At 56.6% G+C, this 20,797-nt stretch overlaps 2 protein-coding genes across 4 annotated transcripts; both read left to right on the top strand.

Moving 5' to 3' along the window:
* Nucleotides 1-224: 224 nt before the first annotated feature.
* PRR14 (proline rich 14) lies at nt 225-5,175 on the top strand. 3 transcript variants are annotated; one of them, XM_082669641.1, is made up of 12 exons: nt 225-264; nt 1,057-1,128; nt 1,253-1,421; nt 2,064-2,185; nt 2,258-2,447; nt 2,734-2,777; nt 2,980-3,089; nt 3,390-3,978; nt 4,115-4,160; nt 4,267-4,358; nt 4,631-4,702; nt 4,793-5,175. In XM_082669641.1, exons 2-12 carry the CDS (start codon nt 1,106-1,108, stop codon nt 5,070-5,072), a joined length of 1,737 nt encoding a protein of 578 aa, XP_082525767.1. In that variant the 5' UTR covers nt 225-264; nt 1,057-1,105; the 3' UTR covers nt 5,073-5,175. The 3 variants fall into 3 exon arrangements, with proteins under 3 accessions (XP_082525767.1, XP_082525766.1, XP_082525765.1); XM_082669640.1 differs by having other exon boundaries at nt 4,115-4,184; XM_082669639.1 differs by having other exon boundaries at nt 4,115-4,190.
* Nucleotides 5,176-7,735: 2,560 nt separating this feature from the next.
* On the top strand, nt 7,736-19,058 carry FBRS (fibrosin; the record flags this gene model as incomplete). The annotated part of the gene is made up of 18 exons (XM_082669636.1): nt 7,736-8,191; nt 8,473-8,652; nt 9,392-9,427; nt 9,548-9,577; nt 10,639-10,687; nt 10,779-11,079; nt 12,447-12,748; nt 12,954-13,159; nt 13,275-13,319; nt 13,587-13,682; nt 13,919-13,987; nt 14,768-14,797; nt 15,178-15,249; nt 15,560-15,680; nt 15,786-15,866; nt 16,770-16,853; nt 16,979-17,186; nt 17,285-19,058. 18 exons carry the CDS (start codon nt 7,736-7,738, stop codon nt 17,871-17,873), a joined length of 2,955 nt encoding a protein of 984 aa, XP_082525762.1. The 3' UTR covers nt 17,874-19,058.
* Between the last annotated feature and the right edge of the window lie 1,739 nt (nt 19,059-20,797).

Genomic DNA, 20,797 nt, shown 5'->3' with positions numbered 1-20,797 from the left:
ACTTCGGTTCATCTGGTTCAGTGTAATCTGCCCTCAATTATAATGGCGGCGCTGCCAAATTTGGCTTCTTGCCCCTAGGGATGATGGCCGCCAGGCGGCTTCACTTAGTTTCTCACCACCCCGGAAGACGGGGACCGGCGATTGGGCGGTGCCCCAAGGCTTCGAGAAGAAGGCCCTCGGCGGTTGGGCAGTGCTGGGTAAGGCTAGTTTTAAAGGAGCCGGAGGTGGGAGCCGTCGAAGACCCGGGATCCGCGGGAGGCGGCGGTGAGCGGCGCGTGGGGGAGGGCACCGAACGGCTGCAGAGAGGGCGGGAGGAGGGAGGGAAAGAAACTTTTGAACCATCTGGTCCCCGGCTGGGGAGAGAGCTGGGCGGGGATCAGGGGAGGGCGGAGGGAGGGGGTCTGTGGGCGGGACCTCCCGGGATTGGAGTGAAGGGGGGGTATCTGCTTGACAGTGGATCCCCAGGGATCCGGACTGAGTTCCTGATGCTCAAGCTCGGGCCGCCCCTGTCTGAGTGGAGCTTTGCGGAGCCGAAGCTCACAGGGAGAGGAGGATCCTCGCGCGGCGTCTGTTTGGAGGAACCGCGCTGTAGGATTCTTTCCGCGGGGGTCTAGTCTAGGGGATCTAGTGGGAGTGGGGAACCGTCGGCGTGTGGGAGTATTGCTTCGGAGTCCTCGGCCACTCGCTGGGGGTGGATGAGAATTGAAGAGGGTTCCGGCGGAAACTGAGCCTCCGAGGACTGGGATCCCAGCTGATCCCGGGGGAATCTCCGGGCGGAATCTGCAGGGACAAAGGCCCCAGGAGGCTCGGGCCGTGGGAGAACGGGGGCCGCAGCAATCCAGGTTTTCGCGGCCCAGACAGGGCGCGAGTGATCCGCTGGTCGCTGCGGCGGCAGCGGGAAGACACCCGTTCCTGGCAGCCAGGCGGGGGCGCCCTTACGCGCCCCAGGGCTCCGGCCCGTGAGCTACCGGGAGCCGCGGGAGGACCATGAAGGGCGGAGCCCCACGGGAGGGGCTGGCCTTCACTCCCGGCTCCCCCACTCCCCCCCTACCCCAGGCTGGAGCCTGGGATCCCCCAGGGACTCCCCGGAGCCGCCGCTTCCCCCATGGACTTGCCCGGGGACTCCAGGTGAGAGCGCACCCCGCCCGCCTGTCTTGAGCCCGGGAAACGGGGAGCCTGGTGGCCGTACCGGGGAAACCACAGAGCCAACAACAGGCTCAGGCGACCGTCCTCTGCTTCTCTCATCCTCCAGCCCGCCTGGCCGGCAGGGTCTGTGCCGCCAGCCCCTGGCTCGAGCGTTATGGGGAGCCAGGAGCCCCAAACGGCCGAAGCTGCAGCCCCTCGGGGCCCCTTCGCCGTTGGAAAAAGCCTCTCGGCGGGTCCTGGCCGTGGTCCTGGAAGATGTCATGGCTGCCCACATGGTGAGCCCCTTGAACTGAGAGGCCCCCTTCTCCCTCAGGTCCCCTCAGTACCAAAGTCAAACTAGATCACTAGTGAGGATAACTGAGGTCCAAACACCTCACACTCCCACTCGTCCATCAGGCAGCCTCCCTAATGCTAGATTTTTTTTTTTGTCTTTTGTTTTTCCTTGGCTCTCACTCCAGCCTGGAATTGGGCAGTGTCTCCAGTGCCCATTCCCCACTACCAACTCTGTTGGGCTGAAACCACATCCCTACAACTCTTAAGTATGAGAAACCCTTCTGCTTTCTTCCCAGCCCAACTTCTAGGCAATCCTTGGGAAGCAGACTGAGGACTTTGGCTCCATCGCACAGATTAGAAAAACTGAGGCCCCAAATAGGGCAGTGACTCACTCCAGGTCACCCTCTCCTTTTCATTTCTTCAAATAGCCTGGGTGACATTATCCAGCTCCCACACCAGCAGCTCAGGACACTGTCATATCTGGCCCTTAATTGAGGGCCATCACTGACCTCTTCTTTGGGGATCTTGAATGAATTCTAGCCACGATTTGTGTCATTTTTGTGGCATAGGGCACTGTTAGGCACAGGGAGGTCCTGTCCAGCCTCATTCCATCACCTTGCTCTTGACACTTCCTCCTCCCCTAGGTCCCCCTGGTGCCCCAAGAGGAGATCTCCACCCCACGGCACTGCAGCAACCGTCGGGATTCTGTCCACAGCCATCCACCTGCCTCACCACCCCGACAGGTCACGTGGTCCCCACAAGCCAGGTGAGCATGGCAGGATGGGGGGTAAGCTGGGAACACAGCTGAGCCCCACTGATATTCCTGGTCCCTCTCTAGGCCTCCCGACCCACTGCACTTATGCCGAGAGCCCTTGAGCCGTGTGCATCGGCCCCATTCCACACTGAGGCGGCGATCAAGGACAACACCTGGCCCAGAGGAGGGCCCTTCACAAAAGGTGGACCAGGCCCCCCAGCCCACTCTGGTGGTGATGCTAGAGGACATTGCCAGCTCCAGACCCCCAGCGGAGGTATGGAAACTTCAGGGAAAGATGTCAGGAGTTCAGCTGGGGGCAGGCATGCCAGTGGGCATAGAAGACAGGGGTAGGAGGGCTGAGTCTGGGGTGGATTTTGCTCAGAGCAAGGAGGACAGCGTTTTAGGGCGGAAGACACTGTCTGAGCAAAGACCTATATGAAAAAGTCTTTAGTGTGAACCCAGGCAGGAATCTGGAGACCGAGAGAGTCGGGATGTGGGAAGCTACGGAGACTACAGGGGGCTTCCCTGCCTCCTCACAACCATCCCCTGTTTATATCCAGGGCTTTGCCGATGAGACTCCCAACTTCACCGTCCCAGCGAGAAGGTGAGAGGGCTGGGGAAGGGATTATCAAGATGTGCAGGCAACAGCCATTATCCAGGCAGCCAGAGCTAGGGGCATCAGAATTTACATGTCCAGTCCTTCCTTGTAGCACTTTCAGAAGCCTTAAGGGACAGGGGATGTGCTGGCTCAGGTGGGATCTGAATCTGGAAGCTTCCTCAGCCTTTAACTTGCCCCTTCACCCCAGAACTGAGCCAAGGATGATGGTTCACCAGCCAAAGCCTCCACCCAGGGATGTGGAACCCTCATTCCAGCCATCTGCCCTGTCTGCAAACCCTCTGGAGAGCCCACCACCAGGTAAGGACTCAGATGGATGAGACTTGGGGTTCTGGAACATTCTAGCTGAGCTTAGAAGTGTGAGGTGACGAGTTGGGGATGGGGCTTAACCCCCTCCTGGGGCAGAGCTTGGTGTATGAAGATGGGGTTTAAACTTCAGAGACCTGAAGCTTAACTTCTAAATTTAGGGCTTGGTATTTTAGGGATGGGCTTATTCCTCTGTGGGCAAAGATTAGTGTTTGGGGAGGGACTAAGGCTACTGAAGTGGGGCTTAGACACCTGCAGCTGAGGAATACCCACCTGACCCTCTCCTTTCCTCAGCCCCAGATCCTGTTCTGGAGCTCCCATCGACCCCACCGCCATCCAGCCTTTTACGCCCCCGCCTCAGTCCCTGGGGCTTGGCCCCCCTCTTCCATTCCGTCCGCTCCAAGCTGGAGAGCTTTGCTGACATCTTCCTCACACCCAACAAAGCCCCACGGCCCCCGCCCCCATCACCCCCCATGAAGTTGGAGTTGAAGATTGCCATCTCAGAGGCCGAGCAGTCTGGGGCTGCTGAGGGCACTGCATCTGTCAGTCCCCGGCCCCCTATCCGCCAATGGCGGGCCCAAGACCAGAATCCCCCAGCACCTCTCCCTAAGCCCTCTCTGGGCCGAAGCCACTCCTGCCCTGATCTGGGGCCCCCCGGCCCAGATACCTGCAGCTGGCCCCCTGCTCCACCCCACCCAAGCCGGCCACGGCCTCGGCGGCACACTGTGGGTGGTGGAGAGATGGCCCGAGCCCCGCCACCCCCTCGGCCCTGTCTCCGGAAAGAGGTCTTCCCTCTTGGAGGAGTGGGAGGCTCTCCTCCCCTCGTCACATCTTGCTCGTCTACCACGTCCACTTCTTCCTTCTCTGAACCTGCAGAACCCAGGTAGTGCTCTTGATAAACCCTCCTTAAAGCTCTGGCCATAGTCTGGGCCCAGCCTCCTTCCCTAGTATCCAGTGGGCAGGAGATGGGGATGTTGCTGTGAATGCTGTTTGGCCCTGAGCTTTGACCTTCTCTGCAGGTTGAGCTCAACCAAGAGGAAGGAGCCAAGGGCCTCAGAAGACCAGGTGCTTTCAGACCCCAAGACCAAGGTAGAGGTACAGATGAAGGGGGAGGAGACAAGTGGGAGCCTGAGCCCATGCTGCACTTTTACACTCTGCCCCGTTTTTGCAGAGCATGGGAAAGGTTTCTCGATTCAGAATACGCAGGACACCGGCCCGTTCTCAACCAAACCTTACACCAATGGGGCTGCCTCGACCAATCAGGTGAGAGGCTTCTTGTGCACGGAGCTGCCTTGGCCAAACAGGTGTAGGCTCAGATCCCCTGAGTGTGGCTTCATCTCCTCTCAGGGAGCACAGTCCAGCTTGGAGGAGTCAATTTGGTCTGGACATGGTTTATGCTTAGAACCATTTGTCTGCCTCAGGCAGCACTCCTGGCATGTCCTAGAAACTGAAATACAGACCAGGCCTTGACTATCCCTTCTCCAGGCCCACTGGCCCCAGGTTTCTCAGAGGCCTCTGCTCCTCTTTGCTCACAGGTTGAACAAGAAGGAGTTCAGCTTAGAAGAAATTTACACCAACAAGAATTACCAGTCACCCACAACCAGGAGGTGAGAAACTTTGAAGGCTTGGGGGTGACAGAGGGAAATCTGGAACCAGGGGGCGTGCTGGTAACCAGCACTCCTCCCTGCCTGGTCCAGGACCTTTGAGACCATCTTTGAGGAACCCCGGGAGCGCAACGGGACTCTGATTTTCACCAGCTCAAGGAAGCTCCGGCGAACTGTAGAGTTTCGGGACAGTAGTCTTCCTCGATCCCGGCGGCCATCTCGCGGGGCCCGGGCTGCAGCTGGCAGGACCCTTACTCCCAATCTGGCCCCCAGCCCAGATGTAGGACCCCTGCTGCAGCAGCGACTGCAGGAGCTGGATGCCTTGCTCCTGGAGGAGGAGGAAGGGGATCGAGAGCGGCCCCATCGGACTTAGAAGCTCCATCTGTTTGTCCATCCGTCCTGGAGGGAGGGGAAGTCTCTGAGACAGTTATATTTTTTTCTCTGTGTTTCTAGTAAAGTTTTCGATATGTTTCTGATTCTTTTGTATGTCTCTAGCTGAGTTTGAGATTAACTGGCAGTACTGGTTGATGTTTCTACTTTGGCACCCGAAACTGGGAAACGGGAGGAACCAGGGAAGATGATGAAGGTTGGATATAGGGAGGGGGTAAAGGAATGGTCATTGGAGATACCCTCTTGATTTGAGAATTTTCCTATGTGGAGGGATACTTCTGAGTATGCTCCAGAAGCTAATGTGACCCTGGTCAGGGTTCTCTCAGTTCACTTACATCAAGGAGGAGACCGAGGGAATTTCCTGGAAGTCCAGTGGTTAGGACTTCGTGCTTCCACTGCAGGGGGCACGGGTTTGATCCCTGGTCGGGGGACTAATATCCCGCAAGCTGCGCAGCGCGGCAAAACACAGGAGACTGAAAGTCCCAGAGTGGACTAAGGCCTTGTTCAAGATGGTCCTGAGCTCCTCCTAACACGCAGGCCAGGAACCTGCTGCTGGATTCAAGAGCTAAGAGTAATCAGCTGTAATTAAGCACCTACAACAACCTGTCACAGGTAATTGACCTACACATAGCCCTGTGAGAATTATACTCATTTTATACATAAGAAAAGCAAGTTGACTCTCAGTGTAATGTCATTAAAAGGGTAACCCAGGCAACCAGAGGACACAAGCGGCACTGTACATCTTTCATAACTTAGAGGCAGAACAGAGCAGTGGTAAAGAGCACAGCCTGGAGCTAAGCTTCTTGAGTCCAAATCTTGGTTAGGAAACTAAATGTGCATCAATTCCCTTCTCCATCTGTAAAATGGGGCCGATAGCAGTACTTTTCTAAGACACTCCTCATTGTCAAATGAGTTAATATGTGAGGAGGTGGCCGGCACTGTTTTTTTCTTGTTAGCACGCGGAGACCACAGGCCAGCACTCTCCCACTGCACCGAGCGATAAATGGGATGCGGTTTCCTTCCCGCGCGGCTGGCGCTCTCAAAGCACGCCGCGTGCTCTAGCCACCACGCACGGCAGGGGATCCCGCTGAGCTGCCAGCCGGATGGTGTATCACCACGCGCGTGCGCGAGAAGCCAGGCTGCCTGTGGGCTAAGCCAAGCAGCGGAAAGGGAGAGAAGCCGTTGCTGGCTGTCGACTGGGACCTTCCGCGACCGCGCGCCGCCCAGCGGCCAACCGTCCCCTAGGCCTCGCGCACTACATCCAGATCCTCGCCTTGACGCCGTCAGGAGACGGGCCAATGAACGAAGACCAGGAAGAGGCGGGGTCATCTGGAGAACCGCCCCAAGCACCTACTTCTAACCAGTCGAGTCACAAGACTTGATGAAGGGCGGAGCTAATCTGACATACCCAATCCAAGATTTGAGGGCGGTTACATATTACTCACGCCCCCTAGTTTGACTCCGCCCTTCGTCTTGACGTACACTTCTCAACCTATCAACGACTAAGGCTGTAGAGGGGTGAGGGGGAAGGGGGCGGAGAGTGGGAGGAGGCCGAGAGAGGAAGGAGGCGTAGGCTGAGAAGGAAGAGGGAGGAGGGGCAGGGAAGTCCTGGCGGAGAAGAGGCCCAAGACTCCAAAGGAGACGACAGGAGGGTGAGCTGGAGTTCCCTCGCTGCCCAACAGCCGTTTCGGATCCCTTAAGACGCAAGTCAGACAGAGACGGAGGAAAGGAGGAAGAGACTTTTATGTCGGCAGACAGACAAGCTTTACCCGTCACCGTTGCCTCACATCCGGGGCTTTGGAGGGCTGGCCCCGCGGCCCCGCCCCCCCCCTCGCGCCTTTCATGGCGACCGGAGGCGGAGGCTGGAAGAGCTGGGCCTGGAAGAGGCCCCTTTAAATCTCCTTAAAGGGGTGGCCACTGATCTCGGCGGACTACAACGCCAGCCTTTAAAGGGGAAGGCACCGAACCAGATGCTGACAAATTGAGAACTGTACTGTTGGGAGAAGTGGAGCTAGTGGGAATTCTCACCGCCACTTCTCCCCCACGCAAGAAGTCCTTTAAATTCAACTTAAAGGGGAAGTGGCCGCTTGTGGAGGACTAGAAACTAACTCCCGAGCCCTTAAAGGGGTGGCCTGGTGTTTGGAGAACCCTGGACTCTTTAAAGGGGTGGCCTCTTTTAGCCGGCGGACTTGAGGCACTTTTAAAGGGGAGGTCTGCGTTTCGGGGCGAGCTTTCGGCCCCTGGTAAAGGGGTGGCCCTTCCTCTTCCTCGGGGAGAGTTGTCTCGACCCCTGGCAGGGGGCGGCCACCGAACTAGGCCGGTCGGACACCGTTGGGTCGTCTTAAAGGGGCCAGGGGCTGGACAGCTTGAGGCCTTGCCTTAAAGGGACGACCGCCCCGTTTTCGCCGTCTCGGCCCCGCCGGCCCCACAGGGGGGGGGCTCTCAGGCTTGTCGCCCCGGGGGCGGCGCCGGCTCCCCGGGCCTTGGCCTTGGGGCAAGCTCGGGGCCAGCAGATCCTGCTTTAAAGGGGAAGCCGTGGCCCTCTCGTCCCTGTGCAGCCGCCAGCGCCGCGCCTGCGACCCCGGGCCTCCGGACAGGCCGTTTCGGGGCCCGCCGCCTCCGGATGCGGCGCTGAGGGCGGTCGCCATGGAGACGGCAGCGGCCGCGGCTCCGGGCCCGGGCTGGGCCGCTGAGGGGGAGCGGCGGCGGCGGCGCTGCTCGCGTCGAGACCGAGACCGGGAGCAGCGGCGCCGCCGAGGTCCCGGCGGCGATGCGCCCCGGGCCCTGTTGGCCGCCCCGCGCGGCTCCTCGTCGTCGTCGTCGCCGCCGCCGCCCGCCAGGCCCTGGTCGTCAGCTTCGTCTGGAGAGCGGCCCGGAGGCCCGAGACGGCGGCGGCCGCGTCCTAGGCCTCGGCCCCCGCGACCCCGAGCTCGGAAGCGGCCTGCTGGCTCGGGCAGCCGCGGGGAGGAAGAGGAGGAGGAGGAGGAGGGGGGCGCAGACGATGGGGAGGCTGAGGAGGAGCCTGAGGAGGAAGAAGAAGAAGAGGAGGACTTGATCGATGGCTTCGCCATCGCCAGCTTCGCCAGCCTCGAGGCCTTGCAGGTGGGGCCTGATGGGGCCGGGGACCTTTTCAGAGGGCCAGAGAGAAGAGTACGGTGCCTGGAGGGGGTGGAGTTGAGGGGGGAATGCTGGCACCCCAAACCAGAGCAACCGGCTCCTCTGGCCAGGCTGCTGCCCCACCCTGGGGTGGGAGGAGGTAGAGCTAGTCTCCAGGGACCAACCAGGTTACCTGGCCTGAGAGCCACTTTGGTAGCCTGGTCACCCCTAGAGAGGTCGGAGCTTTCCTTTCTCCATCTACTGTAGTTCCACCTTCTCCTCCACAGAAGGATGCGTCTCTTCAGCCCCCAGAGCGACTGGAGCATCGGCTGAAGCATTCTGGGAAGCGGAAGAGGGGGGGCTCCAGTGGGGCAACTGGGGAACCAGGGGACAGCTCTGATCGAGAGCCTGGCCGGCCCTCTGGGGATCGGGCCCGAAAATGGCCCAATAAGCGGAGAAGGAAAGAGGTGAGCTTGTCCCAAATCCCTGTCCTTTAAAACTCTTTGCAGAATGTTCTTCACGTAGATCCATTTTCCGTCAGCAGTGCTGCTAATGGTAAACAGTGACCCCAGTCTCTAAGGGCAAAGAGAAAGGCAGAGCAAATTTGAGCTTCCACTGCCCCATCCAGGTCTGACAAAGACATGTCCGCAGTCAGACTTGCCTGCTTTTGGCCGACACTATGTCTGCTTCAAAACATATTGATAATTCAGAAATATAGCAAAGGGACTTAGTTGAATCATAAGTTAGATATGGTGTCTGCACACCTTTTCAAGTCGGTGTCAGTATAGCAGGAAAGAAGCAGCCTTTGAGCAATTACCTAGACGAAAACCTGAGAAGCAACAGAAGGCAGAGATCTGGGAGAGATGCTGCAGAAGCCCACATGAGGAAGCCACTCATTCTGTCTGGGGGATGGGAGGAGGGTTGTGGTTAGGGAAAGCCCCCTGGGATGTCTTAGTCAGGCCTTGAAGGATAGTCATAAGTTTGCTAAGAAGAGAAACAGGGCTAAGTTGTTTTGGGCGAAAACACAGAGATGTGAGAATCTGGTATATTTGAAAAATTGCCAGAGCATTGAGAACAAGGGTGGGCAGTAGAAAGGGATTGAGAATAGGTCATGAGGGGCCTTGAGTGCCTTACCGGGCAGTTTAGACTTTATCCAAAGGCCTCGCCAGTCAGCCTCCCTTACCTCTGGACTGTGGTCTTTCTCAGGCCTCCTCCCGTCATTCTCCGGAAGCTGGATACATAGTAAGTGCTCTCCACCTGTACCAGCCCCTCCCCTTTCGCTCCCTGTCTGAAATTCCCCTCTCAACCTTTGCCCCCACTCCTCTTCCCTCTTGTGACACCTCTGTCTTTCCTTCTCCCCAGTGTGACGCGGAAAGCGATCTGGACGAGAGGGTGAGTGGGGCTAGAACTTGTTGGGTGGGCAGTATTACAGCTCGTAAAATGAACTGCAGCTTAAAAGTTTCCTTGTGCAGCAGACAGAGTCTCCCCTTAAGTGGGGAACGTGTGTTAGGTTGAGCCAGAATTAGATTTTTAGGGAGGAAGTATGGGGCAGGGGATTGAGAAAGTAAGTGACAAATTATATTTGGTAACTAGAGCCAGTTGACCAAAGAATCAAAGGCCCATGCCTTGCTCTGCCATCCTTTCCAAAGCCCTTGGAGATACCAGTGGTTCTCCACGGAAACCTGGAGTGGCTGTGGAATCCAGTTGGTCCTTCCTGCTAGCCATTAGTCTGTTCCTGTAGATTAGAGTCTGAACTGAGACGATGGTCATGGCAGTGAGAACACTAAACCATTGTAGTCAGTTTAAGAATATATCCTGTAAAGGTATATTTCATTTTATCCTTAGGGCTGATGTGCTAATTTTGAAACAGTGTGTTCTAACGGTTGGTGCTGTACTCCTGTAACTAACTAAATTTGTACTCCCTGATGTGTGTCTTGCTGTAGTTTAAAAAGTTGGCTGGACAGGAACTGTGGTGAAACAAATAGTACTTGTCTATCCAAACGGGGCAGCCACTATTGGGAGAATAGCGGCCCATTCTCAAGAGAACCTGCAAGTCTGAGTTTTTAATGAGGAATCTCCAGATTTCTAAATATAAGCAATTAGTTTAAGAATTTTGCTAACGTTTATGGACCAAACAAATCTATAAGCCAGGTAGGCATCTGAGCCAGCAGTTAGTGATATCTGACATTTTTGATTTGCTTGTTTCTCTGCTACTTCCATGCTGCCTCAGTTCAGTCCTCCCAGCCTATCAGATTCTCAAGCTCAGTTGCTCTACCCTTTTCCCCAAGCATAGGGCCCCCTAGAGCCCACAATCTTTGGTGGATTTCAGCTAAGTTGATGGAATAGACTTGTCACCACTACCAGTTCCTAGCAGACTCCAGAGGCTGTTGGCCTTCCTGAGTGAGGGCCCGACCTGACCAGAACCTGACCCTGTCCCTGTCCTTCTTCCCCAGGTCTCCGATGATGACCTTGACCCGTCCTTTACTGTCTCAACCAGCAAAGGTTGGTCCCAAGGGCTGGGGTTGGAGACAAGGGAGGGAAATTGGGTGAGCGTGGACCTCAACTGAATATATCTGCTGTCCTGCCTTCACAGCCTCGGGCCCCCATGGCGCCTTCAATGGGAACTGTGAAGCAAAACTCTCCGTAGTCCCTAAAGTGTCGGGCCTGGAGCGGAGCCAGGAACAGCCCCCAGGGCCCGACCCGCTGCTAGTGCCTTTCCCCCCGAAGGAACCACCGCCTCCACCGGCCCCTCGGCCTCCTATCTCACCCCCTGCACCCTTGCCGGCCGCCCCCAGTCTGCCACCCCCACCCCAGCCCCAGCTGCAGCTTCGGGTCTCGCCTTTCGGCCTCCGCACTTCCCCCTATGGCAGCAGCCTGGACCTCAGCACTGGCAGGTGAGTGGTCCAGGGGTTTGGCCTGGTCTGGAAAGGCCTGGTCATTTTGGTGGCAGCCCCTGCATTCTGTGGCTGGGATATGGGATGGTACCTGTGGGATATGACTTGAAAAGGGATTCGGAGGCTAAAAAGTTTGAGAGATGCTGGGTGGAACACATCTGAAGAGATTACTACAGGACTTATCAGAACTCATATATTCACATAGAGGGGAATCCAGTTTGTGTCGTTTCCCAATCTTATTTGCTGGTGAGACATTTTCGCAAGGCACATCTGCTAGGTATAGTGTTCTTTGGAACATACTTTGGGAAATGCTGACATCATGATTAAGAGTGCTGGCTTTGGTGTCAGTCAGACCTGGATTCAAATTCTTGTTCTGCCACTTAATGGCTGTGTGATTTTCGACAAGTCACTTAACCTCTCTGAGCCTTGATTTCTTCTTTCTGTAAAGTGAAATAATAGTACCTTCATTGTAAAGCTGTTGTGAGGATTAATTACGAATTAATGCAGTGTTTCCCAAAGTGTGTACGCTCTTTGTTAGTGGTATGTAAGTGCATTTTAGATGTTATGCGAGTAAAATTTTTTCAGCTCTGATGTGCTTTAAAAAAATATGAATAGTTCCTCAATCCCTTTATTTCACGTGTTACTGCTTGGTGAGGCTAAGTAAAAACAAACTGAGTTAAGTTAAAGAAGTAAGCGGTACAGGGGGTTCCATGGATGCGGCAGCAATTGGGAAGGTGATGTGGAATGTTGGAGACTTGGATTAGCATATAAAGCAGGTGACAGCACTTGGCCTACAGTAAGTGCTCACTAAAGGGTAAGAATCACTAACACTGTTATTATCATCGATGCTGTCTTTGTTATTATTGTTATCATCATTATCATTCTCTTATTATTGGGAAAACTAAGGCTCAGAGAGGGGCAGTGACTTGCTCAAGGTCACCCAGGGTGTTAATGGCAAGATGGGCCTAGAATTCAGGTCTCCTGACTCCTAGGCCAGGCCAGGGCGGTGCTGCTTCCACTGTCTTAGGGTGGGAACCCAGGTGGCCTGTCGTAATTAAGCGTCAAAGTGAACGATATGTTTTGTGCTGTGGTCGAGTCAGAAAAGGGAAAGTCACGTGGCCAGAGGCGTCAGAGGCAGCTGTGTGGAAAAAGAGACCTAGAGAAGGAGAGAGGGGGCTGTTGGGTGTGGGAGGTACCTCAGTCTGAGGCTGGGTTCTCCGGGTCGGCGGGTGGGGGTCCTGGGGGCCAGGTTCTACCACCTTCCATGTTGGAGAACCAGGGTCAAGGTATCGCCCAGGCTTCTGACCCCCTCCCGTCAGAGCTGGCACCTCCCTACCCCTCACTCATCTCCCCACTTCTCTCCCCAGCTCTTCACGGCCGCCCCCCAAGGCCCCGGCCCCTCCCGTGGCTCAGCCTCCCCCCTCATCATCCTCTTCGTCCTCTTCCTCCTCATCTGCCTCCTCCTCGTCCGCGCAGCTCACCCACCGGCCCCCGACGCCCTCACTGCCCCTGCCTTTGTCCACCCACAGCTTCCCCCCACCCGGGCTGCGGCCCGCACCCCCACCCCCCCACCCCTCCTTATTCTCCCCTGGCCCCGCCCTGCCCCCGCCCCCTCCCCTGCTGCAGGTGCCAGGGCACCCTGGGGCCTCAGCCGCTAACGCCCTTTCTGGTGAGTTTGGGGTCCTGGCCGGGGGGTGGGGGGCCATGGCCCCGGGCTTGGGCCCAGTTGGCTTCGGGGCATCTGGACCTTAGCAAGCAGCAGGGCGTGAGGAGGGAGCGGCCCAAAGCCAGAAGGGAAGGCCAGTCACCCGGGCCCAAGGAGGCTGACACGGTGGCTACAGATGTTAAAGCCTTCTCCCCCTCCCCTCCCACAGAGCAGGACCTGATCGGCCAGGACCTGAACTCTCGCTACCTGAATGCCCAGGGTGGCCCCGAGGTGGTGGGGGCAGGGGGCTCTGCCCGGCCCCTGGCCTTCCAGTTCCACCAGCACAACCACCAGCACCAGCACACCCACCAGCACACCCACCAGCACTTCACCCCTTACCCCCCGGGCCTGCTGCCACCCCACGGCCCCCACATGGTGAGCTCCTCATTGGGCCGGTGATGAGGCTCAGAGACCTGGGGGGAGGGTATGGCTTCCAGGGGAAGGCCCTGGGTTCCTGGCTGGCAGCTTACTCTTCCCTTCTCTTCCCTAGTTTGAGAAATATCCAGGAAAGATGGAAGGCCTTTTCCGGCATAATGTGAGTGTGTGAGAGTGTGTGTGTGTGTGTGGGTGTGTGGGTGGGTGTGTGGTGTGGGTGTGTGGTGTGTGTGGTGTGTGGGCATGGATGCATCAATGCGTGCGGCCCTGATTGTTGGGGTCCAGTCTTCAGCTTCAAAAGCAAGAGCCTTGAGCCTGGGAGAGCTCCCTGGGGGGGATTTAGGGTGGAGGCCAGAGGACTGATGGGCAGACCGCAGATGGGCTGCACCTCCACCCCCAGCTTGGACTAGTCCCCTTCTCTCCACAGCCGTACACGGCCTTCCCTCCCGCAGTGCCCGGCCTACCTCCGGGCCTCCCGCCGGCTGTCTCCTTTGGCTCCCTGCAGGGGGCCTTCCAGCCCAAGGTGAGCTCCCAATCCAGACGACACCACCACCTCCCACCCCTTACAAACCCGGATATCCCTGGATCCATTTACCTTCCCATTCCCCAAAACCATGCCCATCCTCCTGCCCTCCCCTTGTGGACCCAGGTTTCTCCAAAGCCATGCTCCCTCCCTGTCCCAGCCCCCAGCTTGGTTTTAGATCCCTCTTATGCCTGGTGTCAGCTCTCCTGACTGATCCCTCCACTCCCCTTTCCCAGAGCACGAACCCCGAGCTGCCACCACGACTGGGGCCAGTGCCGAGCGGGCTTCCCCAAAAGGGGACACAGGTGAGGGGGGCCAAGGCAGGTCCTCGGGCAGCTGGAAGATCTGTTGAGGGAGAGCAGGGTTGACTTGAGAGTGAACCACTGATTCCTCCCTTTAATATATGGTCAGGGGTGTCTCTGAGGACCTGAGAAGAGGGAATTTCTATAAATGAAGGATTTCTTAGGCATGAGGGATAGGAATTTCATGAAGTCGCCCCAGAAATAAGATTCCTAGGATGGTGGTTTTTGTAGGGGTTTTCAAATTTTTTAAGTCACAGCACTCATTTTTTCAAATGACATCATACCAGGAAGTTCTGTCCATAAAACAATGAAAAGATAAGCTGCTTCTTTGTGAAGTGACGTGGGGAGCAGCCTTAAAGCCCAGGGCTTTGGGAACATCTTGAAAAGCACAGGATCTGTTTCCTAAAGGAGAGACTAGACCAGAGGTTTTCCAGCTTCTTTTAACAATAGTAAAGGCTTTTTCCTAAAGAAATCTTAAGCAGATCTTCATTATATAAAGCTGTTTATCAGATAGCTACTCTTCTTTTCTGAGAAACCTGTCCTGCCTGCCCACTAACCCACTCCACAGCCTTCCAAGCAGGGCACCTCCTTGGAGCCAGGTTCAGTAACTTGGTGCTGGAGGGGAGGTGCCTGGAGTGGGAGAGATGGGGAAAGGAAAGGTTTGAGGGAGCCGCACACGGTCTCAGGGAGGTGTTTGGGGGGGCATTGGGGACTGCGGAGATGAGGTGCCCAGGTCAGTAAACAGGTCTGAACTGCTGCCAATCTCTGCTTTGCTATTCCCAGATCCCTGACCATTTCCGGCCACCTTTGAGGGTGAGTTTGGTGAGGACCTCAGGCTGCATGAGGCTGGGGGCTGGCGTCAGGGTGTTTGTGTGAGGGGAGGGTCTTGCTTGGGAATAAGCAAGAAGCCCAAGACGTGGAGGCAGCCAGATGTGGAACAGCAGGAAGCGAAAGGCTTGCAAACCGCAGACCTGGGTTCAGACACAGCTGGCCGTGGGACCTTGGGCAAGACAGTTTATCTCTCTGAGCCTCAGTTTCCTAGGCTGTGAAATGAACCTAGTCATCCCTCAGGTGTAGGGGTGATGAGTGGGGACGTTGTGTGGCAAGGCTGGGCCCAGGGCCAGGTCTGGAGTGGGTGATGAGTGAACATTCTTTCCTTCCCTTTCCCTTTGGTCATCCTTCTGGGGCGGCAGAAACCAGGGAAGTGGTGTGCCATGCACGTGCGCGTGGCTTACATGATCCTGAGACACCAGGAAAAGATGAAGGTACTGGGGCCGGAGGGCTGGGGAGAGTGGGCCTGCCTGAGCTCTGGGCGTCTACCTTCAGCAGAGCTTGGCAGAATCTTGGCCAGAAATGTTCCCTCCTGTCCCTGGTCACTGCCTGAGCAAGTCCACAGTTAGCACTAGGTTCTCTTGCTAACTGGGGGGTGGTCAGAGAAGGCTCTGAGAGAGGCAGAGGCCCACCCAAGCCCTGTCTTGGCGCCAGGCAGCCCTCGGAGGGGGCCTCGGGGTGGAAGAGCAAGAGCGGGACCACACCTGGCTCCTCACTCACTGCCCCTCTCCCTGTCCCACGCAGGGCGACTCCCACAAGCTTGACTTTCGGAACGACCTCCTGCCCTGCCTTCCGGGGCCCTATGGGGCCCTGCCCCCTGGGCAGGAGCTCTCCCACCCGGCCGCCTCCCTCTTCACTGCGACTGGTGAGTCTGGCCAGCCCTCTCTGGGCCTGAGGTTGCCCACCTGTAGCCCGAGGCCCACCTTGCGTCCACTCAGCCTCATCAGAATCTCCCGCCTCTCCGCCCCAGGTGCCGTCCACGCTGCAGCCAACCCTTTCACGGCAGCTCCCGGGGCCCACGGACCCTTTCTGAGCCCCAGCACCCACATTGGTAAGAGCCAAAGGCATGTTGGGCAACCTAAGCCTTGTCCCTGAGTTCCAGGAGGTGTTAAGCTGGGGATAGAAGTTAGACCTGAGAGGCAGCTGGAATGGAGGGTAGACCTGGTTCCACTTGCTTTGTGACCTTGGGCAGGTTACTCTACCCCCTCTGAGCCTTGATCTCATCCTCTGTAAAATGGGATAGGGAAGGGCAGAGTAATCGCCAATCCCTGACAGCTCAGTCACTGTCTCTGAAACTAGCCAGTGGTAGTGGGGAGTGTGCCACCTGGGAGAGTGGGGTGGAGGAAGGCTGTGCAGGCCCAGCGGAGAGCATGGTCACTGGCTCCCAGTGATCTTGGCAGGCTTCTTGGGGAGCTTTATCCTGGGTTTGGATGGACGAGGAGGAGTTGAGCCGGCTGGCCTAGGAAAAGGTGTTCCTAGAAGAGGAAATTGTGAGGTTCCCGCAGCTTGCTAGTTACATGTTCTGACTGGCTATGTGACATATGTACGAAGTTAGGGTCAGGTTGGGAGCAGCCCTGCATGCAGGTGGGAGGAAGCTAGCTGAGGCCTTCAGGCGAGTGGCTTGCTGTAGAGCTGGTCTGGGTGGCTGGTGTCGGGGGCTGTGGGGTAAGAGCCTGACCTCTGGAGTCAGAGGCCCTGGATTGGGGGTTCCACTCACTGGTAGGATGACCATTGATTGGCAAGTTACTTCACCTCTCTGAGCCTGTTTAATCATCTTTAAGTGGGAATGCTCCCGTGTGCCTCATGGAGCTTGTGAGGTTAAACAACACGTTGCACCTTAAAGCTCAGTGCTTTTCTGGGGCCTGCTTGGTGATCAGCCTCTTCCCTGCCAGTCCTTGATGCCTGCTCAGAGCCGGCCGCCCAATGCTCTGACCATCCCCCTTTTCTCCTACAGATCCCTTTGGGCGTCCCACAAGCTTCGCCTCCTTGGCTGCCCTCTCCAACGGGGCCTTTGGAGGCCTGGGCAGCCCCACATTCAGTGAGTGCTGGGCGGGGTGGGGTGGGGGCAGTGGGCTCCTGTGCTCAGGCAGGGGACTGGGAGGATGCCTGAGTGGGACCTCCCACTCCTGGCTCCCATCACTTTCTACTTTGTCTTCTGTCTAGACTCCGGCGCCGTCTTTGCCCAGAAAGAAAGCCCAGGGGCCCCACCAGCCTTCGCCTCCCCGCCAGACCCATGGGGCCGCCTGCACCGCAGTCCTCTGGCCTTTCCTGCCTGGGTCCGGCCCCCTGAGGCCGCCCGGACACCAGGCTCAGACAAGGAGCGGCCTGTGGAGCGGAGGGAGCCCTCTCTCACTAAGGAGGAGAAAGACAGGTGTGCTTCCCCACCAGCCCCCACCTGCCCTGCCCTCCTCCCTCCCTTACCTCAGTCCAACCTCCGGAGTACCTTCATCCTCTCCTCCCTGCCCCCAGGGACCTCCCCTTCTCACGGCCCCAGCTCCGAGTTTCTCCTGCTACTCCCAAGGCGCGGGCTGGCGAGGAAGGGGCCAGGCCAGCCAAGGAATCGGTGCGGGTAAAGGAAGAGCGGAAGGAGGAGGCTGCTGCTGCCGCTGCCGCCGCTGCTGCTGCCGCCGCCGCCGCCGCCGCCGCTGCCGCTGCCACCACCACCGGGCCTCAAGGCCTTCACCTGCTGTTTGAGAGGCCCCGGCCACCCCCCTTTCTGGGCCCTAGTCCTCCAGAGCGCTGTGCTGGCTTCCTGGAGCCAGCCTGGTTGGCAGGGCCCCCTCGCCTCTCTAGGCCACCCCGCTTCTATGAGGCGGGTGAGGAGCTGACTGGACCAGGGGCTGTGGCTGCTGCCCGCCTCTACGGTCTAGAGCCTGCCCATCCCCTGCTATACAGCCGCTTGGCTCCACCGCCGCCACCAGCTGCGGCCCCGGGAACCCCTCACCTTCTCAGCAAGACCCCGCCAGGAGCCCTTTTGGGGGCACCACCTCCGCTTGTGCCCGCCCCTCGGCCTAGTTCCCCACCTCGGGCCCCTGGCCCAGCCCGGGCTGACAGGTGAGGGAAGGGGAGGGGCAGGGGCATAGCTCCATCCCCCTTTTCTTTTGACAAGGTCCTAGAGCTGAGGTTTCAAGCCGGGGCTGGAGGGCAGAGGTCATGACCTCACCAGCCACCTCTGAGGTCGTGGAATCTGGGAGCAGTAAGCCCCAAACCCCACTGGATCAAGCATCAGTTGGATCTTGGGGTCACTGGGAGGGCAGAGGTCACAAGCCTTTAGAGAGGTGTGTGTGTACATGAGAGTGGGGGTCATTTCAGAGGTCATAGCTCGTGATCTCCTGAGGTGCACCATCGCCCCTTCTGAGGGCCCCTAGGCCCTTGGCCTGCCTCCCCAAGGGCTCACTAAGCCAGAGGCCAAAGTGCCCCCCTCCTCTTCACCTACCACCCAAGTCCTCATGCCCTCTCAGGGCTGGGGGAGGAGGGGCTAAAGGAAGGGGGGTTCCATGTACATATTTATCTCCTCTTCCACATAGCCCCCCAGACCTTTTGTACATTTTTACAGGGGTGCCCCTCCCAATAATCCCCCTTCCTGGTTAATTAAATCCTGAGACTGGTGCTGTGTTCCTAGCCTCTGGCCTCTCTGTGGGGGGAGGGGGGATTGCAGTGGGGAGAGCTGGGAGGGAACAGGCAGGAACCCAGGGCTTATCCCTGGAAATCTGGGGCCCAGCAGGAGGTGGACCAACAGGAAAAGGGACCTGGGTACCTAGGCTAGAGAGAAGGGCAAGTGCTTCCTGCTTGGCTGTCAGCCCAGGTTCCCCCCACCTGTTCCTGTTACCTCTGTGTGCCCCCATCCCTAAAGGCGCAACCTCTAAGCTTCAGACTCCACCTTAGTGGCTTGGTCCCCCCCACTCTATTTCCAAGTGCCCCCAGGATTCCTGGGCCTTGCTCTCCAGAACCCTGTTCCCCAGAACCCTGCCGCAGGCTCCTTAAGGGGGGCCAGAGAAGGTCACCATGTACCACACACCAAAGAAGGGGGTTGGCCCGGGGATGGGCAACACAGGCAGCTTCTTCAGCAGCCTCTTGGCAGCAGCCCCAGCCTTCCCAAAGCAGCAGGTGCCCCCAGGCTGGGGCCCAACCTAGAAGGCAGGGGTTGGTTTAACAAAAACATAACATTGACTTTTTTCCCCAGTGGGACTTATTCTGTAACATGACTTGCGGATATTTATATAAAAATGAGTGTTACAATGAGGCCCCTTGGCTCCTCTTTGTGTGTGGGTCACCTGGGGGGGATTGGGCTGGGTCCTGGGGTTGGGGAGGGATGAGGACAATGTTGTCCATGTCCTGATGAAGGTTTTCCCCTCCTTCCCACCTGGGCAATTTGTTCTACTTCTGGATGGATGGATTGGAGTGTTGGGCACTGAAGTTTTTCACATTTTTCTACAGTCCAGGAGTACATATTCCAGTTGACCCTTGAACACGGGTTTGAGCTGCACAGGTCCACTTATACGTGGTTTTATTCCCAATAAATACTTCATACAGTACCACATGATCAATGGTTGGTTGAATCTGTGGATGTGGGACCACAGATATGGAGAGCCAACTATGGGACTTGAGCATCTGAGGATTTTGGTATCCATGGCAGGTCCTGGAATCAATACCCCAGGGTCAACTGTGTGTAAGATTCAAGCAATAGGGCTTCCCTGGTGGCGCAGTGGTTGAGAATCTGCCTGCCAATGCAGGGGACACGGGTTCGAACCCTGGTCTGGGAAGATCCCACATGCCGCGGAGCAACTGGGTCCGTGAGCCACAGCTACTGAGCCTGTGCGTCTGGAGCCAGTGCTCCGCAACGAGAGAGGCCGCAATAGTGAGAGGCCCGCGCACCGTGATGAAGAGTGGCTCTCGCTTGCCGCAACTAGAGAAAGCCCTCGCACAGAAACGAAGACCCAACACAGCCAAAAATAAATTAATTAATTAATTTTAAAAATGCTTTATAAAAAAGAAAGATTCAAGCAATAAAGACAGCAAAACCAGATCTCCCGTTCACGTGTCAACATACCCCAGCCCTGCACCCTTCCCAAGGTAACCACTGTCAGTCATTTGGTATTTGTGTTTACCTGCACATATATATGAACATGGATAGTAGTTAATGTTAGAAAAGATAAAAGATCTATAATTTTTAAAAAATCAGTATTGGTTTTTCTTTTATACATGGTCATTATAAAACAGTTCAAATACACAGAAATACATGAGAAAGTACCTCATGATCCCATTCCTCAGAGATGCCACTGTTAACTGTTGGGCATATTCTTCCAGTTATTTTACTAACTGTATGCTCAAAATGTAATGAAAAAAATGGGATCCTGTGAAATGTACTATTTTACAACTGTCTTTTTACACTTAACATCATTCTTTGAGGTAATCATAAAAACCAAGTGACGACTAAACTGAGCTAGAGAAGCTGGCTCCCACCCGAGCCACCCAGAATCGACTTGTTCCGAGTATACCCATCACCTTAGGAAAGATGCATCCAACACTCTCTGCTACCACCACACACGCCCAAGACTTCTAGGGAGGACTCAGGTCTACCTTGCTCCAACAAGTCAGAAACGGGTTGACCAGGAGAAACTTGGCTTGCAGACAATATTTCACCTGGCGGTCCTTGTTTTCAGCTTCTCTTGAAAAATCCAAAGATCTGTTAACATTGTACCTGCTCTCTCTATGACTGTCACTTGAGATGGGGCGTATTCTCTCCAGATTGTCACTGTCCTTTCCACTCTATTGTCTAGGAATGGGGCATTGGCATGATTCAGGGCACTTCCCTGGTCCCTGTAAGCATTTGGGTATGGAATTCTCAGTGAAATATTTTCTAGATACATATATCCAACCTCTCCTAGATCTCTCCCGCAAGTACCTCAGATCTCTGATGCTGCACACCACCCCACCCCTACTCCATTTCCACCTCTGAGAGTTTCACCAGCACCAAAGTCA

This window comes from Grampus griseus (genome assembly GCF_964374135.1).
Source record: "Grampus griseus genome assembly, chromosome: 14".
NCBI classification, from domain to species: Eukaryota; Metazoa; Chordata; class Mammalia; order Artiodactyla; family Delphinidae; genus Grampus; species Grampus griseus.
This window is presented reverse-complemented; position numbering and strand designations above follow the sequence as displayed.

Bases quoted from the DNA above. Each gene is read 5' to 3' on its own strand.
- PRR14 (XM_082669639.1), top strand. From the start codon at position 1,106: ATGGACTTGCCCGGGGACTCCAG. The intron at 2,186-2,257 runs GTGAGCATGGCA...GTCCCTCTCTAG, and splicing joins ACGTGGTCCCCACAAGCCAG to GCCTCCCGACCCACTGCACT. The intron at 3,090-3,389 runs GTAAGGACTCAG...TCCTTTCCTCAG, and splicing joins TCTGGAGAGCCCACCACCAG to CCCCAGATCCTGTTCTGGAG.